Consider the following 27,786-nt stretch of genomic DNA (forward strand, 5'->3'; position numbering starts at 1 on the left):
CTAGGGAAAGTAAAGAGCAGATACTGTCCGGATGCTGCAATGGAGGAAACAAGCCAAACCAGATGATGGAAATGATTTAATGGCACTACGCGTTTTCAATGAAGGGCCATCCTCTTCATCAGTCACACAAGTTAAAGTCACTCGCAGCTTTTATAGAAATCCGCAGTGACGTAAAGATGCAATATTTTACACATTGAGTGCATACAATAGCACTTTATGATGGAATGGATTCCCATGAAGTATGTGTCAAATATTTCATCTTTACGTCACTGCTAATTTCTATAAAAGGTGTGAGTGAACTAACTTGTATGCATCTGATGAAGCGGACGGACCGTGCTTGAAACGCTTAGTGCCATTAAATGATTTGTCATCTGGTTTGGCTTGTCTTCTACATTGCAACACCCAAACAATATCTGCTCTTTTGCATTTTCATAGTCCACTTTTTTATATATAAAATTTGAACGGAAAATGAAACGTGAAGCATTATTAAGTATAGGCAGACAATTATCTATCACAGAATCCTACTTCTACTCATTAACCTTCGTCCGGCTGAGTAGGTACAATTGTAACGATTCCGTTTTAAAATTGCAATAACTTTTTTTTTCGAAAAGCCGTAGAGGGCTGAAATTTCATGACATCTCTGCAGTTTTGGTCCAGAATATATTGGCCAAATTTCAATAAAATATATATGAAGGTACAATTGTACCTCTGCAGCCTGTTAACGTTGTAAAATTATGCAGCCTGACGAAGGTTAAAGGGCTTGTCTGGCCTTAGACTAAAGTCTGCAGTCACTCTGTCACTAGACATGTGAATCCTCACACTGCATTCTCCAGTGGCAGCATTCGGAGCAGCGGCCATATATGATTTGCATACGTGACTTCTAGCTGGGCAAGTGTATTGCGCGAGGCTGGACACAGTAGGAATCTGGCTGGAAGTGTGCAAGTCACATAACCCCCCAGCATCTCCTCCCCCAACCCCCCCCCCCCCCCCCCCCCCCCGCTCCTGGCACCGGAGAATCCTCATAGTGCAACGTGAGGATTGACAAGTCTGCTGTCACTATAGCTGGACAACGCATGGATATTTCAGGAAAACTTCCCAGTGTTTGTGATGCAAGTGTCAAAGTTAAATAATTGTGCACCTTCAGAGCACTTGTTGGAAAGAAACTTACCGTATATACTTGAGTATAAGCCGACCCCCCCCCCCCCCTAATTTTGCCACAAAAAACTGGGAAAACTTAATGACTCGAGTATAAGCCTAGGGTGGGAATGCAGCAGCTACCGGTAAATGTCAAAAGTAAATAGATGCCAATAAAAGTAAAATTAATGGAGACATCAGTAGGTTGTATTTTTGAATGTCCATATTGAATCAGGAGCCCCATATAATGCTCCATAAAGTTCATTATGGCCCCATAAGATGCTCCATATTTAAATATGCCCCATACAATCCTGCATAAAGACTCCATAAGATGCTCCATAGACACATTTGCCCAATATAATGCTGCACAAATGTTGATTATGGCCCCATAAGATTCTCCATAAAGATATTCGCCCCATATAGTGCTGCACAAACGTTATGGCCTCATAAGATGCTCCATAAAGATATTTGCCCTATATAGTACTGCACAAACGCTGATTATGGCCCCATACAGACACTTGCCCCATATAGTGCTGCACAAACGTTATGGCCCCATAAGATGTTCCATACAGACACTTGCCCCATTTGCTTTTGCTGCGATAAAAAAAAGACATACTCGCCTCTCCGTCGCTCAGGCCCCCGGCACTTTCAGTATTCACCTGACTTTGTTCCGGCGCCGCTCCATCTTCAGCGTCTTCTGCACCGACGCTCAGGCAGAGGGCACGCACTAACAACGTTACCGCGCCCTATGACCTGAGCGTCACTGCAGAAAACGCTGAAGACAGAGCTGCGCCCGGAACGGGGAGCAGGTGAATATCGGGCAGCGCTCCCCCTCCCCATTACACTTACCCGCTCCTGGTGCGGTGCAGTCCCTGGTTCCCCAGCACCGCAGCTTCTTCCTGTACTGAGCGGTCACCGTTACCGCTCATTACAGTAATGAATATGCGGCTCCACCCCTATGGGAGGTGGAGCCGCATATTCATTACTGTAATGAGCGGTACCATGTGACCGCTCAGTACAGGAAGAAGCTGTCAAAGCCAGGGACCTGCAGGGACCGCGCCACGAGCAGTTGAGTATAATTACACAGCCCCCGCTCCCCCTCCCCTGACGACCCCTGGGTATGACTTGAGTATAAGCCGAGAGGGGGACTTTCAGCCCAAAAAATGGGCTGAAAATCTCGGCTTATACTCGAGTATATAGGGTAACTTGTTTCCACTAGAAACCCCCCTTCCCCCTACCCCTATCTATCCACAAGCTAGGTAGGTTCACATGAGCGTATTTTCCATCCGAGTGCTGTCTGTGAACAAACAAGACTGCACTAGAACCAATGTTATTCAATGGGACAGTTCGGATAAGGTTTTCTTGTTTGTGTTTTCACTGATGGAATCTGCATGTGACAATTCTCAGCATGCACTAGTTTCTTCCATATGTTAGGTCAGATTCACCCATTCAGAGCCATAGGTATGTAGAAAAAAACATCCCATAGGAAACCTCTGTATATTATCCAAAAAAAATTTTTCTTGGTTTTGTTTTTATTGATGCATTGCACTTTAACATGGGGAACCTGTAAATGGTCATGGCTGAAGAGTGGAAAAACTGCCTTGAGTTTTCTAGATTAAGCTCTTGACAATGTTTTATACGCTCATGTGAACCCAGCAGATAAGTGATAACGTATAGATGAGTGGGAGCCTGAGCGCTGGGAACCGTAGCAATCTGCAGACGGGAGCCATGATTTCTCAGCAATGCGCATGCTTGACCCTTGCTCCATTCATTCTATATGGGGCTTCTGAGCCCTGTGTTTGGCTTTTTCCGACAGCCCCATAGGGAATGAGTTAAGTGGCGGTTGGGCATGCGACCTCTAGCACCATTCTAATTTGGCTAAAAGTACCATGTTTGGGTACGAATTCCCTGTTCTGCTGACTGGTGCAAGTCCTGGCAGTCGGACTCCAAATGATCAATCAGTTATCACCTAATAACTTGTTTTCACTAGACACACTCTTTAAAGGAAATCTGTCAGCAGGTTTTTGCTATGTAATTTGAGGACAGCCAGAGGTAGGGGATAAAATACATAATTCAACAATGTATGACATGTCGGGCTGTGTGATGTTTTTTACTTACACTGAAGGTTTTATCCCCAGGACATTATCACTGCTGTGACTAGATGGCACATGAGTTCTCATCCTACTCCACCCCCTCCTGTGATGAGCAGCTCGCTGTCTATGGGCAATGTACATAGAGAGCCTGGTGTGGGTGGGGTTGACTTTTTCAGCTCTGCTACTTTGCTAATTCTGAAAACTGTCATGACAGCTGCACCCAGTAAACTAATTGACATATTGTTGGATTCAGGGTCTTTCTCTACATCATGCTTCTGACGGTTTCTGTTTAATTTTCAGATTCGTGCTGCTTTACAGAAATGTACCCTTAAAGGGTATGTGCCCACGATCTGGAGTTGCTGTGTTTGCTGCATGCTTATAACCTGCAGGAGCCAGCTGTTACAGCAGAGGGGCTGGGATTTCGAGAACTCCCACGTCCACTATGCACCAGACGCCCTTGGATCACCCACGCAGACTGACATGTGGCTCGTCTTTCCAGACCGCAACATTTCTGGTCTCCGCAAGAGAAATTTCGCCAACTCAATGTATTGGATGCTGTAAATCTGCACAGTTCAGTGAACACATGAGGATTTACCTGCGTTCAATAGACTGCAGTGCTTTGGACACAACGAACGTACGTTGCTTCCAAAACGCAGCTAGTTCCGGATCTCGGGCACCCGGCCTAATAGCCCTTAAAATTCCTGATGTAGCGCTGTCAACTGTTTTGCATGAGCAGAAAAACCACCACAGAAGCCACATCAGGAAAGCAATTGGCATTTTCCTGAATTGGCATCTCTGGTGCGCCACTATGGTAAAGACATGTGCACATATCCAATTAATGTTTGTAGGGACTGAGGGTTTTTGGTCATGCAGAGCGCCTTTTCTTTTTTCCACTAATTTTATGTGGTTTTCTCATTTCATCTTTAGACAAACTTCCCTCTGCCGGAATTCATCCTGGGGCTTGGAGTCCTCCTGGTGTTGATTGTAGAACGCATTGTTCTGGAGTGCAGCAATGGGCTGACTGAAGAGAACGCCCCGTTATTATCCAGCAGTGCCAGCTCTGCAGCTGTCCAGGAGCATGGCCACTCACACAATGGCCAACGTCACAATGTGGAACACGCCAGGCGCCACTTCCACGTGGATTTCAATGCTCACTCCTCCTTCCGCTGCTTCATACTTATCCTCTCCTTGTCTCTGCACTCCATCTTTGAAGGAATTGCCATTGGGCTCCAGAGCGCCGACACAGAGGTCCTACAAATAGCGATTGCTATTCTCATCCACAAAAGTATAATTGCTGTGAGTCTATCACTGCTCTTAATGCAGAGCAATGTGAAGGTCAAGTGGTTTGTGCTTTCAATGGTGATGTTTGCCCTCATGTCCCCTATCGGTATCGGCATAGGGATTGGGGTGATGCAGACGCAGAGCAATGAAAGCAGTCTGATTCCGGCTACTCTAGAAGGCTTAGCTGCCGGGACCTTCGTGTACATAACCTTCCTGGAGATTTTACCTCATGAACTAAACTCCAACAAATGGCGACTGCCTAAAGTCATTTTTATACTGCTGGGATTTTCTGGTATGGCAGGACTAAGGTTTTTAGGGTGAAAATAATTCACCATTATGTTTTTGTGCTTGCCTTTATTTACCTGAGAGACTTGAAGGAAAGGGACAAATTTTATTTTTTTATGCACTAAGAATTGTGTAGATTTTTTTTTTTTTTCTTTTTAATTTCTTTTATTGTTTCCCATTTCCCAAACAATTAAATGATCAAACATGAGAATCATGAAAGCCTCAGTATAGTAGGATCTTCAATAAACTAACTGTGGAGACTTCTATATTTCTCAATATTTAGTTTTTAGTTATTGAAAGCATTTTTTTTTTTTTTTTTAATTTTAATCTGCCAACTTTTTGATGTTTAGCCAGTCTAAGGAAAACAATTAGTAGCCAGTTGTATGATTCCCTGGGAAATAACATTGACGGCCTAACTATAGGGTCAAAGGCTCAAACACTTGTCTTCTGCAAGCAACCAATCAACAGAAAAATTATGCCATGGCATGTGTGGAGACAAATGCACATCCAATATATTAATGTTCATATAATAATATAATATGTTGACTGTCCAACTTAAAGAAGCATGCTCATTAACTTTTTTTCTTAAGCCTGCATATATTTTAGTGTAGTGTCAGTGTGTAATAGTCGTCTATTGCTAACGTCTCCGGATCACAATGAGCTCTGCAGGAGTCAGGAGTCTTTTACAATGTAAATCTATGGAGCCTCATTATGATGTTGCATAGACTAACATTGTAAAAAAATAAATAAAAAAAAAAAAAACACTTCTGGGTCACAGACGCAGTGTGATCAGGAGAGTCTGATCTGCCATCATGTTACTCAGAATAGGATTGAATGGTGCAGGGAACAGAAGAAAGCGTTGGGTGAATATATGAACACCTGGAATCTACACTACACTAACATTTTTACACAGGTTTAGAGGAAAAAGGTAATGGGAGTGCTTCCTTAATTCGCCTATCCCTAAATCAATTCTTCATACAAGCCATCAACGTCGTTTCCTAGACTGGATTTTTAATAAGCTAGTGCCTTTACTTATACTTTATAAGTGTACAGTTGCTACAAACAAATAAACTGTTACCAAATTCTCTTATTGAGTTTCCTTATGTGTTTTTGTGTTTAATATTATCTGCTTCTGTTGTGATGTATACTATACACTGTATTTCTGGTCTTGGTCAGGCTAAAAAAAAGCATTAAACTACCTGTTCTGTCCTCACTAAATGAGGCAGGCTCATATGTAGCTATACAGGCAGCTAAACCTTTATACCGGAGTCCAATATGACGACTGTGTTTGAGTCTGTGCTTTTTTGAACGTAGTAGTATATTGATGTGGTGAAACTGTAAACAATCATATACATACAATCAGTGCATGGTATAGCAGAAATACATACTAAACATGTTGTACATTATGTATTAACATTTACAAGGTTAGTAACTGAACTAGGAGTACAACTGACTAAGCTAAGCTAATATTAGAGCAGAAATTACCTACAGAAAGCATAAGGGCATACCGGCAATGCAATCGCAAGGGGGATGAAGTGGAAGCGTCTTTCCTTGAAAGCAGACTGAAGGAAGTGAAAAGAAAATGGAGGGAGATGTAGGCCGAGCTACCATAATGCTTTGCAAAGGGGAGGAGAATCAGACATGGACAATAAAAAACAGAAAATAGAACTGTGAACATGCTAGAGGGAGCCAAAACACTACAGACAAAGGTATGAATATATCAGTTACTGTATACTAGCTACTAAGAAAACTGCAAATTATGCAGATAATCAGAGGTAACAAATTAGATGGCGGAGACAGAACACTACCTCTGTATGATTTAGTATGTGCTTTCTTTTCACTGCAATATTTATTTCAATGCAGAGTGATTGTGCGCTCCTTTGGTGGCATTAATGAGAAGTGATAAGCCAGCAGAGTGCATTGTATAGTAACAAGAGAAAACTGCAAGCAGATAGCAGCCTCACCCCCATCTCCCCCAAAAGGGACATCACTTTTGGGGGTGTGGACGGGTTCACTCCCTACAATGTGTGCTGACAGTGCACTCTCTTGGCAGTTCATCACTTCTTATCAGAGCTGGCAGGGGAGTGCATAGTCACTGCTTTGAAAGGAATATTGCAGTGATAAGGGTGCTTGCACTGAGCATATGTCGAAATTGACAACAAACGCATGCTCAAGATAGCTAAAACTAGCCCAGCCCCCGGAACGGATGTCACTAATGGTTCTTCATTTCAGGCGGGGACATGGGCTGTGACATTCACCCCTGTCTGTGTGCCCAGATGATGACTAGTTTCGAGTTCCCCCCCCCCCCCCCCAAATAAAAAAAAAATTATATATATATATATATATATATCTATATCAGCACGGTGGCGCAGTGGTTAGCATTGCAGCGCTGGAGTCCTGGGTTCTAATCCCACCCAGGACAACATCTGCAAAGAGTTTGTATGTTCTCTCTGTGTTTGCGTGGGTTTCCTCCGGGCACTCCGGTTTCCTCCCACATTCCAAAGACATACTGATAGGAATTCTAGATTGTGAGCCCCATCGGGGACAGTGATGATAATGTGTGCAAAAAAAAAAAAAACTAAAGCGCTGCGGAATATGTTAGTGCTATATAAAAATAAAGATTATATATATATATATATATATATATATATATATATATATAATATATTTTTTTTTTTTTTCTCTGTAAAAGCAAATTAGGTGCTGTGCAGTGATCACTATGGATATGAGATACAAGGACAATATTCTAATATAACCTGTATGCTCTACAAGTATTTATAGCTGGTTAGAAAGTACTATTAAAAACTTAGCTTTTATTGCTATACGCTAAAACAACTATATTACCACATAAATACAAGGTGCCGCTGCTAACAATATAGTGCAAAATAAAACCAAAGGACGATATTGGCAAACCACACATGCCTCCTCTCAGGGACAGTCAAATTTTAGCCCCTTACTGGGTGTAGCAGCTAGTAGAGATTTTGCATCAATCCCCTTTATTACTGCTTATCTCTGTGGGGCGTTTTTTCAGCACCTTCCCTGTACATGGAAAGAATACTATAAATTTCACCCCACAATCCACTTGATAATGTGAGCGAAGTCCGTCTGATTTAGACCAACAAAAAATCATTCAAATGTTGGCATATGCCAAAAAAACAGCGGATCTCCCTTCTGTCACTCAGTTCTGCATATGGTGTTTACACATAAAACGCAAGCTCCACAATATAACAGAGGGATAGAAAAACCTCTCTTATGCTTTAAACCATAGATATTCCCAGAATACATATATACCCCCCTCACAGGGTTACATTTATAGGTATATGTTCAGTTAGTGTATCAAATGGATATGTATCAAAATGTTTGAAAGTTTATACTCATCCATAGGACCGGATCTCCCAGTGGTGCCTTTTCAGAGTACCAGGGATCTTTATATTTGGTAGGTGCAGCGTAGCACTCCGTCCCTTAATCCCTTTAAAGCTGATGTCTCCCTACGCGTTTCATAGTTATATTCATCAGGGGGGAACTGACATGTTTTCAGCATAAATAGGTGAGCATTGCTAAATCACTCAGGCTCTTACCGGTCTTAAATAGACACTGTATGTGTCGCCGTGCCGCATGTTTCCGGACGCCGGTGCATCACTTCCGGTTCTCGGAGCGCGCGCATATTGTGAAGTAAGTCTACATCACATTACGCGCTGCCATTGGGCCCTGGGCGGTGCATATTAAAAAGGTGTTCACCCTGTTTCCTGTTGCTGATACGCACACATGAGAGCTTTGACCCGCACACGCCATGTGATGTTACATGGTCACATGATCAGTGCCGGCGTCTTCAAGATAAACAGATGGGAACGGGATCGATCCGTCCCGCCCTCAGAAAAACAGAAAGAAACATCTAGCTGAGTGCAATTTGCACGTAGCCTTAGATGCTGTCCCTTACAAGGGGAAAATGTACAGGTTTTTGCAGTCCCTATTCTTCATATACCTCTAGGGTTATTGGCTATTCAAGTGTAACTCCTTCTAGTTCGGTGTATCCACGCATGTTGTTTATTAGTATCACATCATTTCAAAATTAAATGAGAAAAGCAAAAATATTGAAAAAATAATGAAAACATGAGAAAAATGGACACTGGCATTAGAGAGAAATAAAAAACAGAGGGGAGGTAAGGCAATGGGGGCCACTAAGAGAGACACCACGGACCCTTCCACAACAGAAAAGATGAAGGACAGAAAAGGGGTGCTGCTCACAAATATCCCTATTACCCCCTAACTAGTAAAGCCCTGCCTAACGCGGAGGTTGGCACCCTAGAACCTGCGCAGCGGCGCCCCCACTCGACGGCGGCTGTCCCTGGCTCTAGAGTCCCTCTCGGGCCGCTACACTTACAAGAAAAAAGAGAAGTTTAGTTGCTCATTCAGGCCCAATGGGCTCTGAGTCTGTAGACGAAAAATCCACATGCACTCCTTTTGTAAGATCCGTTTGTCCCAGTCACCTCCTCTTTGTGATTCGACAATCTTCTCAATCCCCATGAACCTGATCCCTTTCAAGTCACCATCGTGTAGACGATTGATGTGGTTCGCTATGGGGGTGTCTCTCCCATTTATGGTATCTCTGTGGTGTTCGCCCACCCTCCTCCTTAGTTCTTGACTGGTTTTCCCGACGTATTCCATTCCACAAACACGTCATTTTGTATACCACTCCTCTGGTCTTACAATTAATGAACTGGCGTATAGCGTAACTCTTTCCTGTCACATTGCTGACAAACTCTTTGCCCTGACTGATAGAATTACAATATTTACAGTTTCCACATCTGTGACATCCTCTCATTTGCCCACCAATCCAGGTAGAGCTTTGTGCCTGTAAGGAGGGGGGGTGAAATGGCTGTGGACTACCCTGTCTTTAATTGATCGTCCCCTCCTAAAGGTAATCTGGGGTGATACTGTAACCATGTCCTTGAGATCGTTGTCCATCTGCAAAATGGACCAATGACGTTGCAGAATTGTCCTTAAATCTTTTGCCCCATTTGTATATTTTGTGATGAATCTAATGGGGTTACCATCCTCCCGTTTCTCAACCGGGGTAAGAAGATCTTTCCTATCTCTTGTTGATGCTGAGGTGTATGCTTCCCTAAGGACATTATCAGGATACCCTCGTTCATGAAAGCGTGTTCTAAGTTCATCCGCCTGCTTCTTAAATTTGAGGGGATTCGAACAATTCCTCCGGATGCGTAGGTACTGTCCCTTTAGGATCCCCCTCCTTAGAGGGAAAGGATGGTTCGACTCCCATCTCAAGAGGGAATTAGACGCAGTGGGTTTTCTATACGTGCTTGTATGCAGCTGACCATCCTCCCCTTTTTCAATCACTACATCCAAAAAGGGTAACCTGCATGCATTTGATTCAAAAGTGAACTGCAGTCCCAGGTCGTTGCTGTTAAGACCCGTGACAAACGTCTGAAAGCTTTCCTCATCCCCTCTCCAGATGACAAAGACGTCATCTATATATCTTAGCCAGAGGATGATGTTGCTCTCAGCCGTATCTGTTGTGTCCCCGAAAACCACATTCTCCTCCCACCAGCCCAGGAGCAGATTAGCATACGAGGGAGCACAAGGGCTCCCCATAGCTGTACCCCTGAGCTGGTGAAAGTATTTCCTGTCAAACAGGAAGTAGTTCCTGGTCAGACAAAATTCGAGTGCCTGGATGACGAACCTATTGTGCTCATTGTATTGTCGTCCCCATGTACTCAAATAGTAGTCCACAGCCATGTCACCCTTGTTATGGGGAATTGATGAATACAGAGCTTCAACATCAATCGAACACAGTCTCATGTCCTCATCCAATGTGATCTGATCAAGCTTTAGGAGAAGGTCCGTCGTGTCTCGTATGTATGAACTCAGAGATATCACAAATGGTCTCAGAATTCTATCGATGTATAGGCCCAGTTTTTGTGTCAGACTATCAATCCCCGAAACAATAGGTCTCCCTTTCAAGGGATTAATGCCCTTGTGGACTTTGGGAAGGCAGTAAAAAGTCGCCACCACAGGATGAGAGGGTATCAAGTAATCTCTTTCATTGGCGTCTATTACTTTTTTCTCAAAAGCCCCCATTACCAGATCCTTCAGCTCTCTATGATACACAGTCGTGGGGTTACTTTCGAGTCTCTCATAGCCAGTGTCCATATTTAAAAGAGAGTAACACATCTCTCTATACTGGGTAACGTCCAGCACCACTACGTTCCCCCCTTTATCTGAGGGTTTTATAATTCTCTCGTGGTCACTCTCGAGCTCACGGAGACTTATCATCTCTGCTTTCGTCAGATTGTGAACATGTTTTTTCTCCCTACTCTCAAGTTCCATAATCTCCTTAGAAACTAGGTTTACAAAGACGTCAACTGTACCCAAATCATTGGTCACAGGTGGCATACGTCTACTTTTACTCTTTAAATCCGTAAATGGGCCTTCCCCTGAATCATTTGGGTTGGGATCCCCCAAATGAAACAGCAGTCTCACGTCACCCAGCAAATCTTCATCAATACCTAGCTCTGTACAGCATTTCTTATTCTCATTTCTGAAGTGTTTTTTCCACTTCAAGCGGCGAGCAAAAAGATTCAGGTCCTTTATAGCCTCAAAACTGTCAAAGTTAGTAGTGGGGACAAATGACATGCCCTTGCTTAGGACCGCCATTTGTTCCTTGGTTAGAGGTTTTGATGTTAAATTAATGATCTGATTTCTTACATGGGGTTCTGGGAGTTGAACCTGCTCCGGAGGGGGTAGCCCAGGTCTAAAAAACGCTCGTCTTTTGGTGATCCCCTGCCGGCTCCCCTCCCTCCATGTGCACCTCCCCTTCCTCTAGTCTTCCCCCTTGTGTTTTTGAATCTTGCCTCTGAGTCAGAGAATTCCGCCTCTGATGAAGAGATGTCTGTTTCCTGAGGTCTGAAGGGTTTCTGGTTTGGTACTAGGTATGCCTTGTTGTCCCGGAACTCCTGCAGGTCCCTGATGAAAAATTTGTTTCCTTTCTTTAAGGTGGTATTGGAATTTGTCTATGGTGTTTTGTAGACCGATTTCTTTGGCCGCAAACTCAGGTTCGGCCGAGAACTTTTTTGTTACCTCAATTTGTTCTCTCAACTTTTCATTCCCTCTGTTATATTGTGGAGCTTGCGTTTTATGTGTAAACACCATATGCAGAACTGAGTGACAGAAGGGAGATCCGCTGTTTTTTTGGCATATGCCAACATTTGAATGATTTCTTGTTGGTCTAAATCAGACGGACTTCGGTCACATTATCAAGTGGATTGTGGGGTGAAATTTATAGTATTCTTTCCGTGTACAGGGAAGGTGCTGAAAAAACACCCCACAGAGATGATAAGCAGTAATAAAGGGGATTGATGCAAAATCTCTACTAGCTGCTACACCCAGTAAGGGGCTAAAATTTGACTGTCCCTGAGAGGAGGCATGTGTGTGGTTTGCCAATATCGTCCTTTGGTTTTATTTTGCACTATATTGTTAGCACCGGCACCTTGTATTTATGTGGTAATATAGTTGTTTTAGCGTATAGCAATAAAAGCTAAGTTTTAAATAGTACTTTCTAAGCAGCTGTAAATACTAAAGGAGACGTCACTAGAATTCTTCCCTTAGAGGCCATACACATTAGATATATAATTATACTGGGGCCCTGTACGACATCTCCCCTGTTGGCATGTTAAGGAGAAAAGGAATGGGCGTGTTACATTTCAACATGCCTGATCCATTTAAACAGGAACTAGGAACTTGCAAAGGATGTGATTAACAAAAGGACAAGAGTATTAAGCCCCTATAGTGACCGGGTCTTCTGTGACTGATTATTCAATGGTTAATCTTTATCCAATTTTAAAACGATTACAGGGTTTAGTCAAGCAAAAGTGAAATAGGGACAATGTGAACTAGTGCATGCTTGTAATAAGATTATGGATATTTTCTTTCTAATATAAACCTAAGTCTTAAGGCCCCTTCACATTTAGCGACGCTGCAGCGATACCGACAACGATCCGAATCGCTGCAGCGTCGCTGTTTGGTCGCTGGAGAGCTGTCACACAGACCGCTCTCCAGCGACCAACGATGTCGGTAAGCAGGGTAAACATCGGGTAACTAAGCGCAGGGCCGCGCTTAGTAACCCGATGTTTACCCTGGTTACCATGCTAAAAGTAAAAAAAAACAAACACTAGATACTTACCTACAGCCGTCTGTCCTCCAGCGCTGCGCTCTGCTTCTCTGCTCTCCTCCTGTACTGTCTGGGAGCCGGAAAGCAGAGCGGTGACGTCCGTAAAGGTACCTTCACACATAACGATATTGTTAACGATATCGTTGCTATTTGTGACGTAGCAACGATATCGTTAATGAAATCGTTCTGTGTGACAGCGACCAACGATCAGGCCCCTGCTGGGAGATCGTTGGTCGCTGAACAAAGTCCAGAACTTTATTTCGTCGCTGGACTCCTGCTGACATCGCTGGATCGGCGTGTGTGACACCGATCCAGCGATGTCTTCACTGGTAACCAGGGTAAACATCGGGTAACTAAGCGCAGGGCCGCACTTAGTAACCCGATGTTTACCCTGGTTACCATGCTAAAAGTAAAAAAAAAACAAACACTAGATACTTACCTACAGCCGTCTGTCCTCCAGCGCTGTGCTCTGCACTCCTCCTGTACTGGCTGTGAGCCGGAAAGCAGAGCGGTGACGTCACCGCTCTGCTTCCCGGCTCCCAGACAGTACAGGAGGAGTGCAGAGAAGCAGAGCGCAGCGCTGGAGGACAGACGGCTGTAGGTAAGTATCTAGTGTTTGTTTTTTTTTACTTTTAGGATGGTAACCAGGGTAAACATCGGGTTACTAAGCGCGGCTCTGCGCTTAGTTACCCGATGTTTACCCTGGTTACCGGCATCGTTGGTCGCTGGAGAGCGGTCTGTGTGACAGCTCTCCAGCGACCAAACAGCGACGCTGCAGCGATCCGAATCGTTGTCGGTATCGCTGCAGCGTCGCTTAGTGTGAAGGGGCCTTAAGAAGCATTCAATGGAGGTGTTAAATCATTTCCTAAGGGTACGTGCACATATTTCTGCATCAAAAAGGACTCTCTTGGAAAGGAAAAAAATGACCTTTTGATGTCGCTATTTTTATGCATTTTCCCATTTAGTAGAATGTGTTGAAAATGCTGAAAGAATTGACATGATGTAGATCTGGAAAAGCTTAGTCTGAACGAAAAAAAATTAATAAAAATCATGTACATGAGATTTCAGAAATTGTATTCACTTTGCTGGGACAACGCTACAGCCAATTGTGAGACTCAACTCTTGCCATGAGCTTGGGTAGAGCTGCAGTGCTCTTGATGAATTGCAGGACCTGCAAACACAGAAGGACCCATGTGCAAGAACAATCTTTAGGCCCTTTGCAGTCCAATAGCTCATCACAATGCCACCTGTTTTGGAGGTGGAAATAGGCCCCCTTACCTCTTGTGTCCCTGCGCGTTTGTAATACGTCAGACCCTGCATTGCAGCCAACAATGGCCATTGAGAGCAGTGGCAGAGACTCTGTGCTGGACCTGTGAAGGGTGAGTAATGCCAACTTTATTTTTTTCTGATCAAACTGCAGCCAGGGAAGGGTGGTTTTCTGAATCCAGACAACCCCTTTTAAAGGGAACCTGTTACCACTTTTTTGCTCATCAGATAAAAATATAATTTAATTGATTGTCAGGTATGCATTCCACATCTACATTTGAAACTCCCTGACACCCCATGCATCACCCATAAAAACCTTTTTTATTTGTCCCGCGCTGTATGTTAATCTGTTCAGTCCAGTCCGATGGGCGTTGCCTCTGTTCCCTCACTCCACCACTCCTCAGCTTGCTATACACATTCTTCGCCGTAAATCTCGCAGAGCGCATACAGATTTTGCACGTGCATATTGCAATGTGACCTCGCCCATGCGCAGTATGCTTTGCCCAATTGCGGGCAAAGCTGAAAAGCAGTATTGCTCTATCAGCTAAAAAAAAGCATAGTTACTTACCGATAATGGTATTTCTCAAAGCCCATGACCGCACCACAGAGAGGGGATCTGCCCTAAAAGGACAGGAAACCTACAGGGTAAAAGGGCGGTACCTCTCCCCTGCATCAGTTTGGTTTACAGAGCATCGGAGGTCCTCCAGGTTAGTGACAACAAAAAATATACACTTTTATCATATTGCTTAACAGGTGTACACCGTGTCTATATAAAAACACACTTCGTATAATATAATGTGCTCACCGCACATGTGATGAGGGAATAAGCGGGTGCTGTCATGGGCTCTAAGAAATACCGTTATCGGTAAGTAACTATGCTTTTCTCAGTCCCCCATGACAGCACCAGAGAGAATTGCAGAGATTGTTGCTTAGGGAGGGATCACAGCCTGCAGAACCCTTCTTCCGAAGGTTAAGTCAGATGAAGAGGCTAGGTCTAAACGGTAGTGTCTAAAAAAGGTTGAAGGTGATGACCAGGTGGCCGCCTTACAGATTTGGTCTATTGATACCTCCGACCTTTCGGCCCAGGACTTTGCCATAGCCCTTGTAGAATGCGCTTTCAGCCCCTCGGGAACTGCATTTCCGGTAGACGAGTACGCCAAGGCTATCACATCTGTTATCCAGCGTGCTGTAGTGCCCCTGGAAGCTTTGAGCCCTTTCCTGGGTCCCTGGAAGCTGATAAAAAGAGACCCTTCCTTCCTATGCCGCTGGGTGGATTCTAGGTATTGAACTAGACACCTTCTTACATCTAATGTGTGGACTTTTTCTTCTTTCTTATTTTTAGGGTCTGGACAGAAGGAAGGAAGGATTATCTCCTCGGACCTGTGACATTTGAATGCTATTTTAGGTAGATAGGCAGGGTCAGTTTTTAGTATAACCCTATCATCCAGGATTTTTGTGAAGGGAGGGCTTGCGGACAGGGCTTGGAGATCACTTATTCTATGGGCTGATGTTAGGGCTATCAGAAGGGCCGTTTTAAGTGATAAGGTTTTAAGGAGTATTGACTCTATAGGCTCAAATGGGGAGTCTGTTAGAGCTGACAAGTCCCAAGGTAGTAGTCTTCTTATGGTTATGGGTCTAGATCTCACAGCAGCTCTAATGAATCGTGTTACCCCAGGGTTGGCAGCTATATTTTCACTATACAGTGCACCTAGAGCCGCTATCTGTACTTTTAAGGTACTTACTGAGAGGCCCAGATCTAGACCTTTCTGTAGAAATTCTAACACCTCAGCAATTGGGACCCCATCCTGTGATTTTACCCCGGAGATGGACACAATTTTTTTCCAGGTCTTGCCATAGATTTTTGTGGTCACGGTTTTTCTACTTTTCATTAGTGTGGAGACTAGCTTATCCGAAAACCCCTTTTCCTTCAGTAGCGACCTTTCAAATTCCACGCTGTTAAGTTGATATTCTCTGACTGAGGGTGGAACACTGGTCCCTGTGATAGGAGGTCTGGAAGATCCGGAAGAACCCAGGGATCGGTGACCGATCGCATCCTCAGCCAGGAGAACCAGGTTCTTTTGGGCCAGAAGGGGGCTATTAGAATGAGTCTCGCCCTGTCCTGCCTGACTTTCTGCAGAACTGCCAGGATGAGTATAGGTGGGGGAAAAGGCATATGCGAGACCCTGAGTCCAGGGAATCATGAACGCATCCAGTGCCCGAGGGCCCCCCTGGGGTCTAGGGAACAAAAGGCTTTCACTTTTCTGTTGTCTATATTGGCGAAAAGGTCTATTACAGGGACACCCCAAAGCTCTGTGATCTGATCAAAAATGCATTGATTTAGTGTGCATTCCCCGTTTTAATTGGGTGCGGCTCAGGAAGTCTGCCTTCTGATTCTCTACTCCTTTTAGGCCTGTCCCACACGTCCAGATAATTCTGGTACCGGAATTATCCGTGTCACTGTGCTCACGTGGCACATCAGTGTGGCACACGTGCGGCAGCCGTGTGCCGACTGGGTACCACACGCACCGTGCAGGAGACAGCGCTAGAGTTAAGCGCTGTCCCCTGCTTTGGGTGCTGAATCCAGAATTCATTCCTTCTTCCCAACTGCGTTCGCGGGAGAGAAGGAATGAAAAATCTTTTTTTTTTTAATTTTTTTGTTGCTCCTGTATGAGCGGTCACGTGGTGCCGCTTATTAAAATGATGAATATGCGGCTCCACCCCTATGGGAGGTGGAGCCGCATATTCATCACTGTAATGTGCGGCACCACGTGACCGCTCATACAGGAAGAGCTGCGACGCTGAAAGGATGGAAGCGCCGAGGGAGCTGGGTAAGTATTTTAATGCCAGCGGGCGGGTGGGAGGGGGGAGATTAGCGGAAACTTTATTTAAAAAAAAAAAAAATTTAAAAAAAAATATTTTTCATTCCTTCTCTCCAGCGAATGCTGCTGGAGAGATGAAATGAATGGGGCTTCAGCACCACAAGCTGGGGGGACAGCGCTTACAGTAGCGCTGTCTCCTGCACGGCACACGGACTGCACACGGACAGCATTGACTTTAATGGGTCCGTGTGATCCGTGCGTTGCCACAAACACTGACATATCTCCGTGTTTTCCAAACGGACACACGGTCCATGAAAACACGCTGACATGTGCAGATACACATTGATTTTAATGTGTCTACGTGAGTCTGTCTCCGGTACGTGAGGAAACTGTCACCTCACGTACCGGAGCCACTGACGTGTGAAAACGGCCTCCTATGGAGCGCAGATAGGGATAGGAAGCTGTTCTTTACTAAGCTGAAGATTTCAGAATTGGCTTTCATTAGGGCTCGAGACCTGGTCCCCCCTGGTGGTTCAGGTAGGCTATCACTACCTGATTGTCCGAAAATACCCGGACATGATGCCCCCGTAGGCTGTGAAGGAAGGATAATAAGGCATGGCCCACTGCCCAGAGTTCTTTTTGGTTTGAGGAAGCCTCGTGTTCCAGACCTGTCCAAACCCCCTGAGTGACCTTGTTGTCCAGGTGAGCTCCCCACCCCGTGGGACTTGCGTGTGTGGTAACTATTTGAGATATCTCTATTACCCAAGGAATCCCTTTTGACAGGTTGTTGGGATCCAACCACCAAACTAAAGAATGAATAGTGGCTGAACTTAGAGTCATGTGACTTTCTAAACACCCCCTTAGTGTAACCTGATTCATGCGGGACCAATTTGCTGCCTTTTTTGATTCAGATATTGGACGTGTGTCATGGCAGGACAATGTTGTGTAAATGTCCTGTTGTAATTAGATCTGTACAAGTAATTTTCTGAAATGATAATAATATTTCTCATTAATAAACTGTAGTTTTGGTTGTGTTGACCGTGTCTCCTATGATTTTCCTCTACAAACAAAGGCTGTCCTAAAACTATTAGTATTTGGTCTGTATTTAACCCCTTCCCGACCTTTGACGCCACGTAGGCGTCATGAAAGTCGGTGCCAATCCGACCTGTGACGCCTATGTGGCGTCATGGAAAGATCGCGTCCCTGCAGATCGGGTGAAAGGGTTAACTCCCATTTCACCCGATCTGCAGGGACAGGGGGAGTGGTAGTTTAGCCCAGGGGGGGTGGCTTCACCCCCCCCCTCCCCTGTGGCTACGATCGCTCTGATTGGCTGTTGAAAGTGAAACTGCCAATCAGAGCGATTAGTAATATTTCACCTAAAAAACTGGTGAAATATTACAATCCAACCATGGCCGATGGTGCAATATCATCGGCCATGGCTGGAAGCACTGATGTGCCTCCACCCCACCGATCGCCCCCACCAGCCCTCCGATCTGTGGTCCGCTCCCCTCTGTCCTGTGCTCCGCTCCCCCATCCTCCTGTCCGCTCCTCCTGTGCTCCAATCCCACCCCCGTGCTCCAATCCAACCCCCCTCACTTCGATCCACCCCCCCCCGCACTCCGATCCCCCCCGCACTCCGATCCACCCCCCGTGCTCCAATCCACCCCCCCATGCTCCGATCCACCCCCCCGTGTTCCGATCCACCCCCCCGTGCTCCAATCCACCCCCCGTGCCCCGATCCACCCTCCCCCCCGTGCCCCCCCCCCCCCACGCCATCATACTTACCGAGCCTCCCGGGGTCCGTCCATCTTCTTTCCTGGGTGCCGCCATCTTCCAAAATGGCGGGCGCATGCGCAGTGCGCCCGCCGAATCGGCCGGCAGATTCGTTCCAGAGTGAATTTTGATCACTGTGATAGGTTTTATCACAGTGGTCAAAATAAAAAAAACAGTAAATGACCCCCCCCCCCTTTGTCACCCCCATAGGTAGGGACAATAATAAAATAAAGAATTTTTTTTTTCACTAAGGTTGGAGTTAGAACTAGGGTTAGGGTTAGGGTACGGTATGTGCACACGTATTCTGGTCCTCTGCGGATTTTTCCGCAGCGGATTTGATAAATCCGCAGTGCTAAACCGCTGTGGATTTATCGCGGTTTTTCTGCGCATTTCACTGCGGTTTTACAACTGCGATTTTCTATTGGAGCAGTTGTAAAACCGCTGCGGAATCCGCAGAAAGAAGTGACATGCTGCGGAATGTAAACCGCTGTGTTTCCGTGCAGTTTTTCTGCAGCATGTGTACAGCGATTTTTGTTTCCCATAGGTTTACATTGAACTGTAAACTCATGGGAAACTGCTGCGGATCCGCAGCGTTTTCGCAGCGTGTGCACATACCTTTAGAATTAGGCTATGTGCACACGGTGCAGATTTGGCTGCGGATTCGCAGCAGTGTTCCATCAGGTTTACAGTACCATGTAAACATGAAAAACCAAATCCGCTGTGCCCATGGTGCGGAAAATACCACGCGGAAACGCTGCGTTGTATTTTCCGCAGCATGTCAATTCTTTGTGCGGATTCCGCAGCGTTTTACACCTGTTCCTCAATAGGAATCCGCAGGTGAAATCCGCACAAAAAAACACTGGAAATCTGCGGTAAATCCGCAGGTAAAACGCAGTGCCTTCTACCCGCGGATTTGTCAAAAATGGTGCTGAAAAATCTCACACGAATCCGCAACGTGGGCACATAGCCTTAGGGTTAGGGTTGGGTTGGAATTAGGGTTGTGGTTAGGGTTAGGGGTGTGTTGAGGTTAGGGTTGTGGTTAGGGGTGTGTTGGGGTTAGGGTTGTGATTAGGGTTATGGCTACAGTTGGGATAAGGGTTAGGGGTGTGTTGGGGTTAGTGTTGGAGGTAGAATTGAGGGGTTTCCACTGTTTAGGCACATCAGGGGGTCTCCAAACGCAACATGGCGCCACCATTGATTCCAGCCAATCTTGTATTCAAAAAGTCAAATGGTGCTCCCTTACTTCCGAGCCCCGACGTGTGCCCAAACAGTGGTTTACCCCCACATATGGGGTACCAGCATACTCAGGACAAACTGCGCAACAATTACTGGGGTGCAATTTCTCCTGTTACCCTTGAGAAAATAAAAAATTGCTTGCTAAAACATCATTTTTGAGGAAAGAAAAATTATTTTTTATTTTCACGGCTCTGCGTTGTAAACGTCTGTGAAGCACTTGGGGGTTCAAAGTGCTCAATATGCATCTAGATAAGTTCCTTGGGGGGTCTAGTTTACAAAATGGGGTCACTTGTGGGGGGTTTCTACTGTTTAGGCACACCAGGGGCTCTGTAAACGCAACGTGACGACCGCAGACCATTCCATCAAAGTCTGCATTTCAAAAGTCACTACTTCCCTTCTGAGCCCCGACGTGTGCCCAAACAGTGGTTTACCCCCACATATGGGGTATCCGCATACTCAGGAGAAACTGGACAACAACTTTTGTGGTCAAATTACTCCTGTTACCCTTGGGAAAATAAAAAATTGCGGGCTAAAATATCATTTTTGAGAAAAGAAAATTTTTTTTTTATTTTCATGGCTCTGCGTTATAAACTTCTGTGAAGCACTTGAGGGTTCAAAGTGCTCACCACACATCTAGATTAGTTCCTTTGGGGGTCTAGTTTCCAAAATGGGGTCATTTGTGGGGGATCTCCAATGTTTAGGCACACAGGGGCTCTCCAAACGTGACATGGTGTCCGCTAATTTTCCATTTAAAAATCCAAATGGCGTGCCTTCACTTCCAAGCCCTGCCGTGCGCCCAAACAGTGGTTTACCCCCACATATGGGGTATCCGCGTACTCAGGACAAACTGGACAACAAAATTTGTGGTCCAATTTCTCCTATTACCCTTGGCAAAATAGGAAATTCTAGGCTAAAAAATCATTTTTGAGGAAAGAAAAATTATTTTTTATTTTCATGGCTCTGCATTATAAACTTCAGTGAAGCACCTGGGGGTTTAAAGTGCTCAATATGCATCTAGATAAGTTCCTTGGGGGGTCTAATTTCCAAAATGGGGTCACTTGTGGGGGAGCTCCAATGTTTAGGGACACAGGGTCTCTCCAAACGCGACATGGTGTCCGCTAACAATTGGAGCTAATTTTCCATTCAAAAAGTCAAAAGGCGCGCCTTCCCTTCCGAGCCCTGCCGTGTGCCCAAACAGTGGTTTACCCCCACATATGAGGTATCTGCGTACTCGGGAGAAATTGCCCAACAAATTTTAGGATCTATTTTATCCTATTGCCCATGTGAAAATGAAAAAATTGAGGCGAAAAGAAATTTTTTGTGAAAAAAAAGTACTTTTTCATTTTTACGGATCAATTTGTGAAGCACCTGATGGTTTAAAGTGCTCACTAGGCATCTAGATAAGTTCCTGGGAGGGTCCAGTTTCCAAAATGGGGTCACTTGTGGGGGAGCTCCAATTTTTAGGCACACGGGGGCTCTCCAAACGCGACATGGTGTCCGCTAAAGAGTGCAGCCAATTTTTCATTCAAAAAGTCAAATGGCGCTCCTTCCCTTCGAAGCCTGGCCGTGCGCCCAAACAGTGGTTCCCCCCACATATAAGGTATCAGCGTACTCAGGAAAAATTGGACAACAACTTTCATGGTTCAGTTTCTCCTTTTACCATTGGAAAAATAAAAAAATTGTTGCTAAAAGATCATTTTTGTGACTAAAAAGTTAAATGTTCATTTTTTCCTTCCATGTTGCTTCTGCTGCTGTAAAGCACCTGAAGGGTTAATAAACTTCTTGAATGTGGTTTTGTGCACCTTGAGGGGTGCAGTTTTTAGAGTGGTGTCACTTTTGGGTATTTTCAGCCATATAGACCCCTCAAACTGACTTCAAATGTGAGGTGGTCCCTAAAAAAAAAATGGTTTTGTAAATTTCGTTGTAAAAATGAGAAATTGCTGGTCAAATTTTAACCCTTATAACTTTTTAGCAAAAAAAAATTTTGTTTCCAAGATTGTGCTGATGTAAAGTAGACGTGTGGGAAATGTTATTTATTAACTATTTTGTGTCACATAACTCTCTGGTTTAACAGAATAAAAATTCAAAATGTGAAAATTGCGAAATTTTCAAAATTTTCTCCAAATTTCTGTTTTTATCACAAATCAACACAGAATTTATTGACCTAAATTTACCACTATCATGAAGCCTAATATGTCACGAAAAAACAATCTCAGAACCGCTAGGATCCATTGAAGCGTTCCTGAGTTATTACCTCATAAAGGGACACTGGTTAGAATTGCAAAAAACGGCCAGGTCATTAAGGTCAAAATAGGCTGGGTCATGAAGGGGTTAATATCAGTATTTGTAATCCAAAACCAGGAGTGGGTGATAAAGGCAGAGGTGCTAGTTATTATGTTAATATCATAATTTACCTCTAATTGTTCCAATCCTTGTTTTGGCTTACAAATACTGATATAAAACACTGACCACATACTGCTAGAGTGACGGCAGCCATGTTGCTTTAACCCCTTTCTGCCATATGACGTACTATCCCGTCGAGGTGGGGTGGGCCCGTATGCCCACCAACGGGATAGTACGTCATATGCGATCGGCCGCGCTCACGGGGGGAGCGCGGCCGATCGCGGCCAGGTGTCAAGCTGCCTATCGCAGCTGACATCCGGCACTATGTGCCAGGAGCGGTCACGGACCGCCCCCGACACATTAACCCCGGGCACACCGCGATCAAACATGATCGCGGTGTGCCGGCGTTGCAGGGAAGCATCGCGCAGGGAAGGGGCTCCCTACGGGCTTCCCTGAGACCCCCGCAGCAACGCGATGTGATCGCGTTGCTGCGAGGGTCTCCTACCTCCCTCCCTGCAGCAGGCCCGGATCCAATATGGCCGCGGCATCCGGGTCCTGCAGGGAGGAAGGTGGCTTACCAAGTGCCTGCTCAGAGCAGGCATTTGGTAAGGCTGCAGTGCTCTGAGACAGATCGGTGATCTGACAGAGCGGTATGCAAACTGTCAGATCACCGATGTGTGATGTCCCCTCCCGGGACAAAGTAAAAAAGTTTTAAAAAAAATTCCAAATGTGTAAAAAAAAAATACCAAAAATTCCTAAATAATGAAAAAAAATATATATATTATTCCCATAAATACATTTCTTTATCTAAATACAAAAAAACAATAAAAGTACACATATTTAGTATCCCCGCCGTAACGACCCGACCTATAAAACTGGCCCGCTAGTTAACCCCTTCAGTAAACACCGTAAGAAAAAAAAAAAATGAGGCAAAAAACAACGCTTTATTATCATAGCGCCGAACAAAAAGTGGAATAACACGCAATCAAAAAGACAGATATAAATAACAATGGAACTGCTGAAAACGTCATCTTGTCCCGCAAAAAACGAGCTACCATACAGCATCATCAGCAAAAAAATAAAAAAGTTATAGTCCTCAGAATAAAGCAATGCAAAAATAATTATTTTTTCTATAAAATAGTTTTTATCGTATAAAAGCGCCAAAACATAAAAAAATGATATAAATGAGGTATCGCTGTAATCGTAGTGACCCGAAGAATAAAACTGCTTTATCAATTTTACCAAACGCGGAACGGTATAAACGCCTCCCCCAAAAGAAATTCAGCTTGTTTTTGATCATTCTGCCTCACAAAAATCGGAATAAAAAGCGATCAAAAAATGTCATGTGCCCAAAAATGTTACCAATAAAAACGTAAGCTCGTCCCACAAAAAACAAGACCTCACATGACTCTGTGGACCAAAATATGGAAAAATTATAGCTCTCAAAATGTGGTAATGCAAAAAATATTTTTTGCAATAAAAAGCGTCTTTCAGTGTGTGACGGCTGCCAATCATAAAAATCCGCTAAAAAACCCGCTATAAAAGTAAATCAAACCCCCCTTCATCACCCCCTTAGTTAGGGAAAAATTTAAAAAATGTATTTATTTCCATTTTCCCGCTAGGGTTAGGGCTAGGGCTAGGGTTGGGGCTAGGGTTAAGGCTACAGTTAGGGTTGGGGCTAAAGTTAGGGTTAGGGTTGGGGCTAAAGTTACGGTTAGGGTTTAGATTACATTTACGGTTGGGAATAGGGTTGGGATTAGGGTTAGTGGTGTGTCACGGTTAGAGGTGTGGTTAGGGTTACTGGTGGGAATAGGGTTAGGGGTGTGTTTGGATTAGGGTTTCAGTTATAATTGGGGGGTTTCCACTGTTTAGGCACATCAGGGGCTCTCCAAATGCGACATGGCGTCCGATCTCAATTCCAGCCAGTTCTGCGTTGAAAAAGTAAAACAGTGCTCCTTCTCTTCCGAGCTGTCCCGTATGCCCAAACAGGGGTTTAACCCAACATATGGGGTATCAGCGTACTCAGGACAAATAGGACAACAACTTTTGGGGTCCAATTTCTCCTGTTACCCTTGGGAAACTGCAAAACTGGGGGTAAAAAATAATTTTTGTGGGAAAAAAAAAGATTTTTTATTTTCACGGCTCTGCGTTATAAACTGTAGTGAAACACTTGGGGGTTCGAAGCTCTCACAACACATCTAGATGAGTTCTTTAGGGGGTTTACTTTCCAAAATGGTGTCACTTATGGGGGGTTTCTACTGTTTAGGTACATTAGGGGCTCTGCAAATGCAATGTGACGCTTGCAGACCATTCCATCTAAGTCTGCATTCCAAATAGCGCTCCTTCCCTTCCGAGCCCTCCCATGCGTCCAAACGGTGGTTCCCCCCACATATGGGGTATCAGCGCACTCAGGACAAATTGGACAACAACTTTTGGAGTCCAATTTCTCCTGTTACCCTTGGGAAAATACAAAACTCGGGGCTAAAAATTAATTTTTTGTGGGAAAAAATTTTTGTTTTATTTTTACGGCTCTGCATTATAAACTTCTGTGAAGCCCTTGGTGGGTCAAAGTGGTCACCACACAACTAGATAAGTTCCTTAGGGGGTCTACTTTCCAAAATGGTGTCATTTGTGGGGGGTTTCAATGTTTAGGCAATCAGTGGCTCTCCAAACGCAACATGGCGTCCCATCTCAATTCCTGTCAATTTTGCATTGAATTGTCAAACGGCGCTCCTTTCCTTCCGAGCTCTCCCATGCGCCCAAACAGTGGTTTACCCCCACATATGGGGTATCAGCGTACTCAGGACATATTGGACAACAACTTTTGGGGTCCAATTTCTTCTCTTACCCTTGGGAAAATAAAAAATTGGGGGCAAAAAGATAATTTTTGTGAAAAAATATGATTTTTTATTTTTATGGTTCTGCATTATAAATAATAAACTTCTTGAATATGGTTTTGAGCACCTTGAGGGGTGCAGTTTTTAGAATGGTGTCACACTTGGGTATTTTCTATCATATAGACCCCTCAAAATGACTTCAAATGAGATGTGGTCCCTAAAAAAAAATGGTGTTTTAAAAATGAGAAATTGCTGGTCAACTTTTAACCCTTGGGGCTTGTTTTCATTTGCGAGGAACACGTCCGTGTCTCGCATGTGGAAACGAAGCTCTGGCGCCGGCACTGTGGAGCGGAGCATGCAGCTCCATGTGTTGCTATGCGGCCGCACGCTCCGCTCCACAGTGTCGGCGCCAGAGCTTCGTTTCCACATGCGAGACACGGACGTGTTCCTCACAAGTGAAAACAAGCCCTTATAACTCCCTAACAAAAAAAAAAATTTTGGTTCCAAAATGTAAAGTAGACATGTGGGAAATGTTACTTATTAAGTATTTTGTGTGACATATCTCTGTGATTTAATTGCATAAAAATTCAAAGTTGGAAAATTGCGAAATTTTCAAAATTTTTGCCAAATTTCCATTTTTTTCACAAATAAACGCAGGTAATATCAAAGAAATTTTACCACAATTATGAAGTACAATATGTCACGAGAAAATAATGTCAGAATCACTGGGATCCGTTGAAGCGCTCCATAGATATAACCTCATAAAGGGACAGTGGTCAGAATTGTAAAAATTGGCCCGGTCAAACGTGCAAACCACCCTTGGGGGTAAAAGGGTTAAGCTTGGTGACGTCATTCTGTAGTATCCATTGGACACAGGCTGAAGAGACAATGACTGTCACATTAAAGAGATCTATACTCATCAAGTCAGGTGTCAGAAATAATGAATTCATGATGCACATATAACAGCCTCATGAATTCACTATTTCTGACACCTGTGCAGGTGAGCATAGATATGCCGTGTGTGACCACCATCGTCCCTTCAATTTGTGTGTAACAGATTATGTACACAGAAGAGAAAATGGAGGTTATACAAAGCAGTTCTCTACTCACCAGGTCAGGTGTCCTAACTAATGAGTTTTTTGACACCTGACCAGTTCAGTAGAGTTCTGCACTGTATTTCCGCCATTTTCTCTTCAGACTGCAACACTAGTCACATACTAAGCAGACAGAAGAGATTATGGAAATAACACATTTATTATTTTTTGGCCCACCTCATATCTTTATACTAAAGACACACAAAGCTGCAGTCTTTTTTTATAACTACTGGAGAAATGATGTGGCCCAAAAATTAAGTGTGTGGCGAAGTTTCTTATTTGGCGCACGTTGTGTGTTGCCGGCGGCGATAGACACAATAAACCAAACAAAATTGGGGCAAATCAAATTGTATTTATTTTTTAACAACCAAAAAATGTATTTAACTGCGCTGTCTTGGGGTAGAGTGTTGTAAACGGGGGGGTGTGAAGCACTGAGGCCTGGCTAACCGTGGACGACGCAGAGGTGACAGGAGAAGGGGCAATGAAACTAGTGGGGTCTGGTAGTTCAGGGATGGGGCTTGACACATGAGGCTTGAGACGCATTGGAAGGATGAGACAAACCTGACATTACAGACACATTGGGAGGTGAAGGGGGAGGAATACTAAGAGTCCTCTGTTTTTTTTTGTTGTTTTTTTGGGGGTTTGCTGGGTTCTGGGAGGTCTTGGTGGGCTCATATGGCGTGGTGGTGGGTGACCTGTCAGGGTCCATAGTGCTCGTAGAGCGTGCAGCTATGCCAGAGTCCATAGTGCTCATAGAGCATGCTGCCATGCCAGAGTCCATAGTGCTCGTAGAGCGTGCAGCCATGCCAGAGTCCATAGTGCTCGTAGAACGTGCAGCCATGCCAGAGTCCATAGTGCTCGTAGAGCGTGCAGCCATGCCAGAGTCCATAGTGCTCGTAGAGTGTGCAGCCATGCCAGATTCCATAGTGCTCGTAGAGCGTGCAGCCATGCCAGAGTCCATAGCGCTTGTAGAGCGTAAGGCCATGCCAGGGTCCTGCTGCATCGTGGTGGTGGCGATACGGAAGGCTATGCCAGGGTCCTGCTGCATCGTGGTGGTGGCGGTACGGAAGGCTATGCCAGGGTCCTGCTGCATCGTGGTGGTGACGGTACGGAAGGCCATGCCAGGGTCCTGCTGCATCGTGGTGGTGGCGGTATGGAAGGCCATGCCAGGGTCCTGCTGCATCGTGGTGTCATTGGAGGAGGTCCAAGCAGGAGCAGCGGTTTTCATGGTGGTGGCGGTGGGATGTCCAACTGCACTCGGCATGGTGGTGGTGCTGTAGTGGTGTCCGGCAGTGCTAGGAATTGAGGTGGCCGTGCAGTGGTATGCAGCAGAGGTTGGCATTGAGGTTAATCATGACAGTGAAGGCACAAGTGGATATGTCGACACTGTCTGCTGGAAATACCGATTCTGCTGCATAGCCTGCACGTAAGCAGCAT

General features: G+C 44.8%; 1 protein-coding gene across 1 annotated transcript in view; it reads left to right on the top strand.

Moving 5' to 3' along the window:
- The window catches only part of LOC138676639 (zinc transporter ZIP1-like), an 18,485-nt gene extending 12,602 nt beyond the window's left edge, over positions 1–5,883 (top strand). The window contains exon 3 of the mRNA XM_069766139.1: positions 4,155–5,883. Within this exon, the coding sequence (XP_069622240.1) occupies positions 4,155–4,829 (675 nt within the window). The 3' untranslated portion in view covers positions 4,830–5,883. The remainder of the gene's footprint in view (positions 1–4,154) is intronic.
- Positions 5,884–27,786: the final 21,903 nt, after the last annotated feature.

The sequence above is a fragment of the Ranitomeya imitator genome, chromosome 4 (assembly GCF_032444005.1).
Source record: "Ranitomeya imitator isolate aRanImi1 chromosome 4, aRanImi1.pri, whole genome shotgun sequence".
Taxonomy (NCBI): Eukaryota; Metazoa; Chordata; class Amphibia; order Anura; family Dendrobatidae; genus Ranitomeya; species Ranitomeya imitator.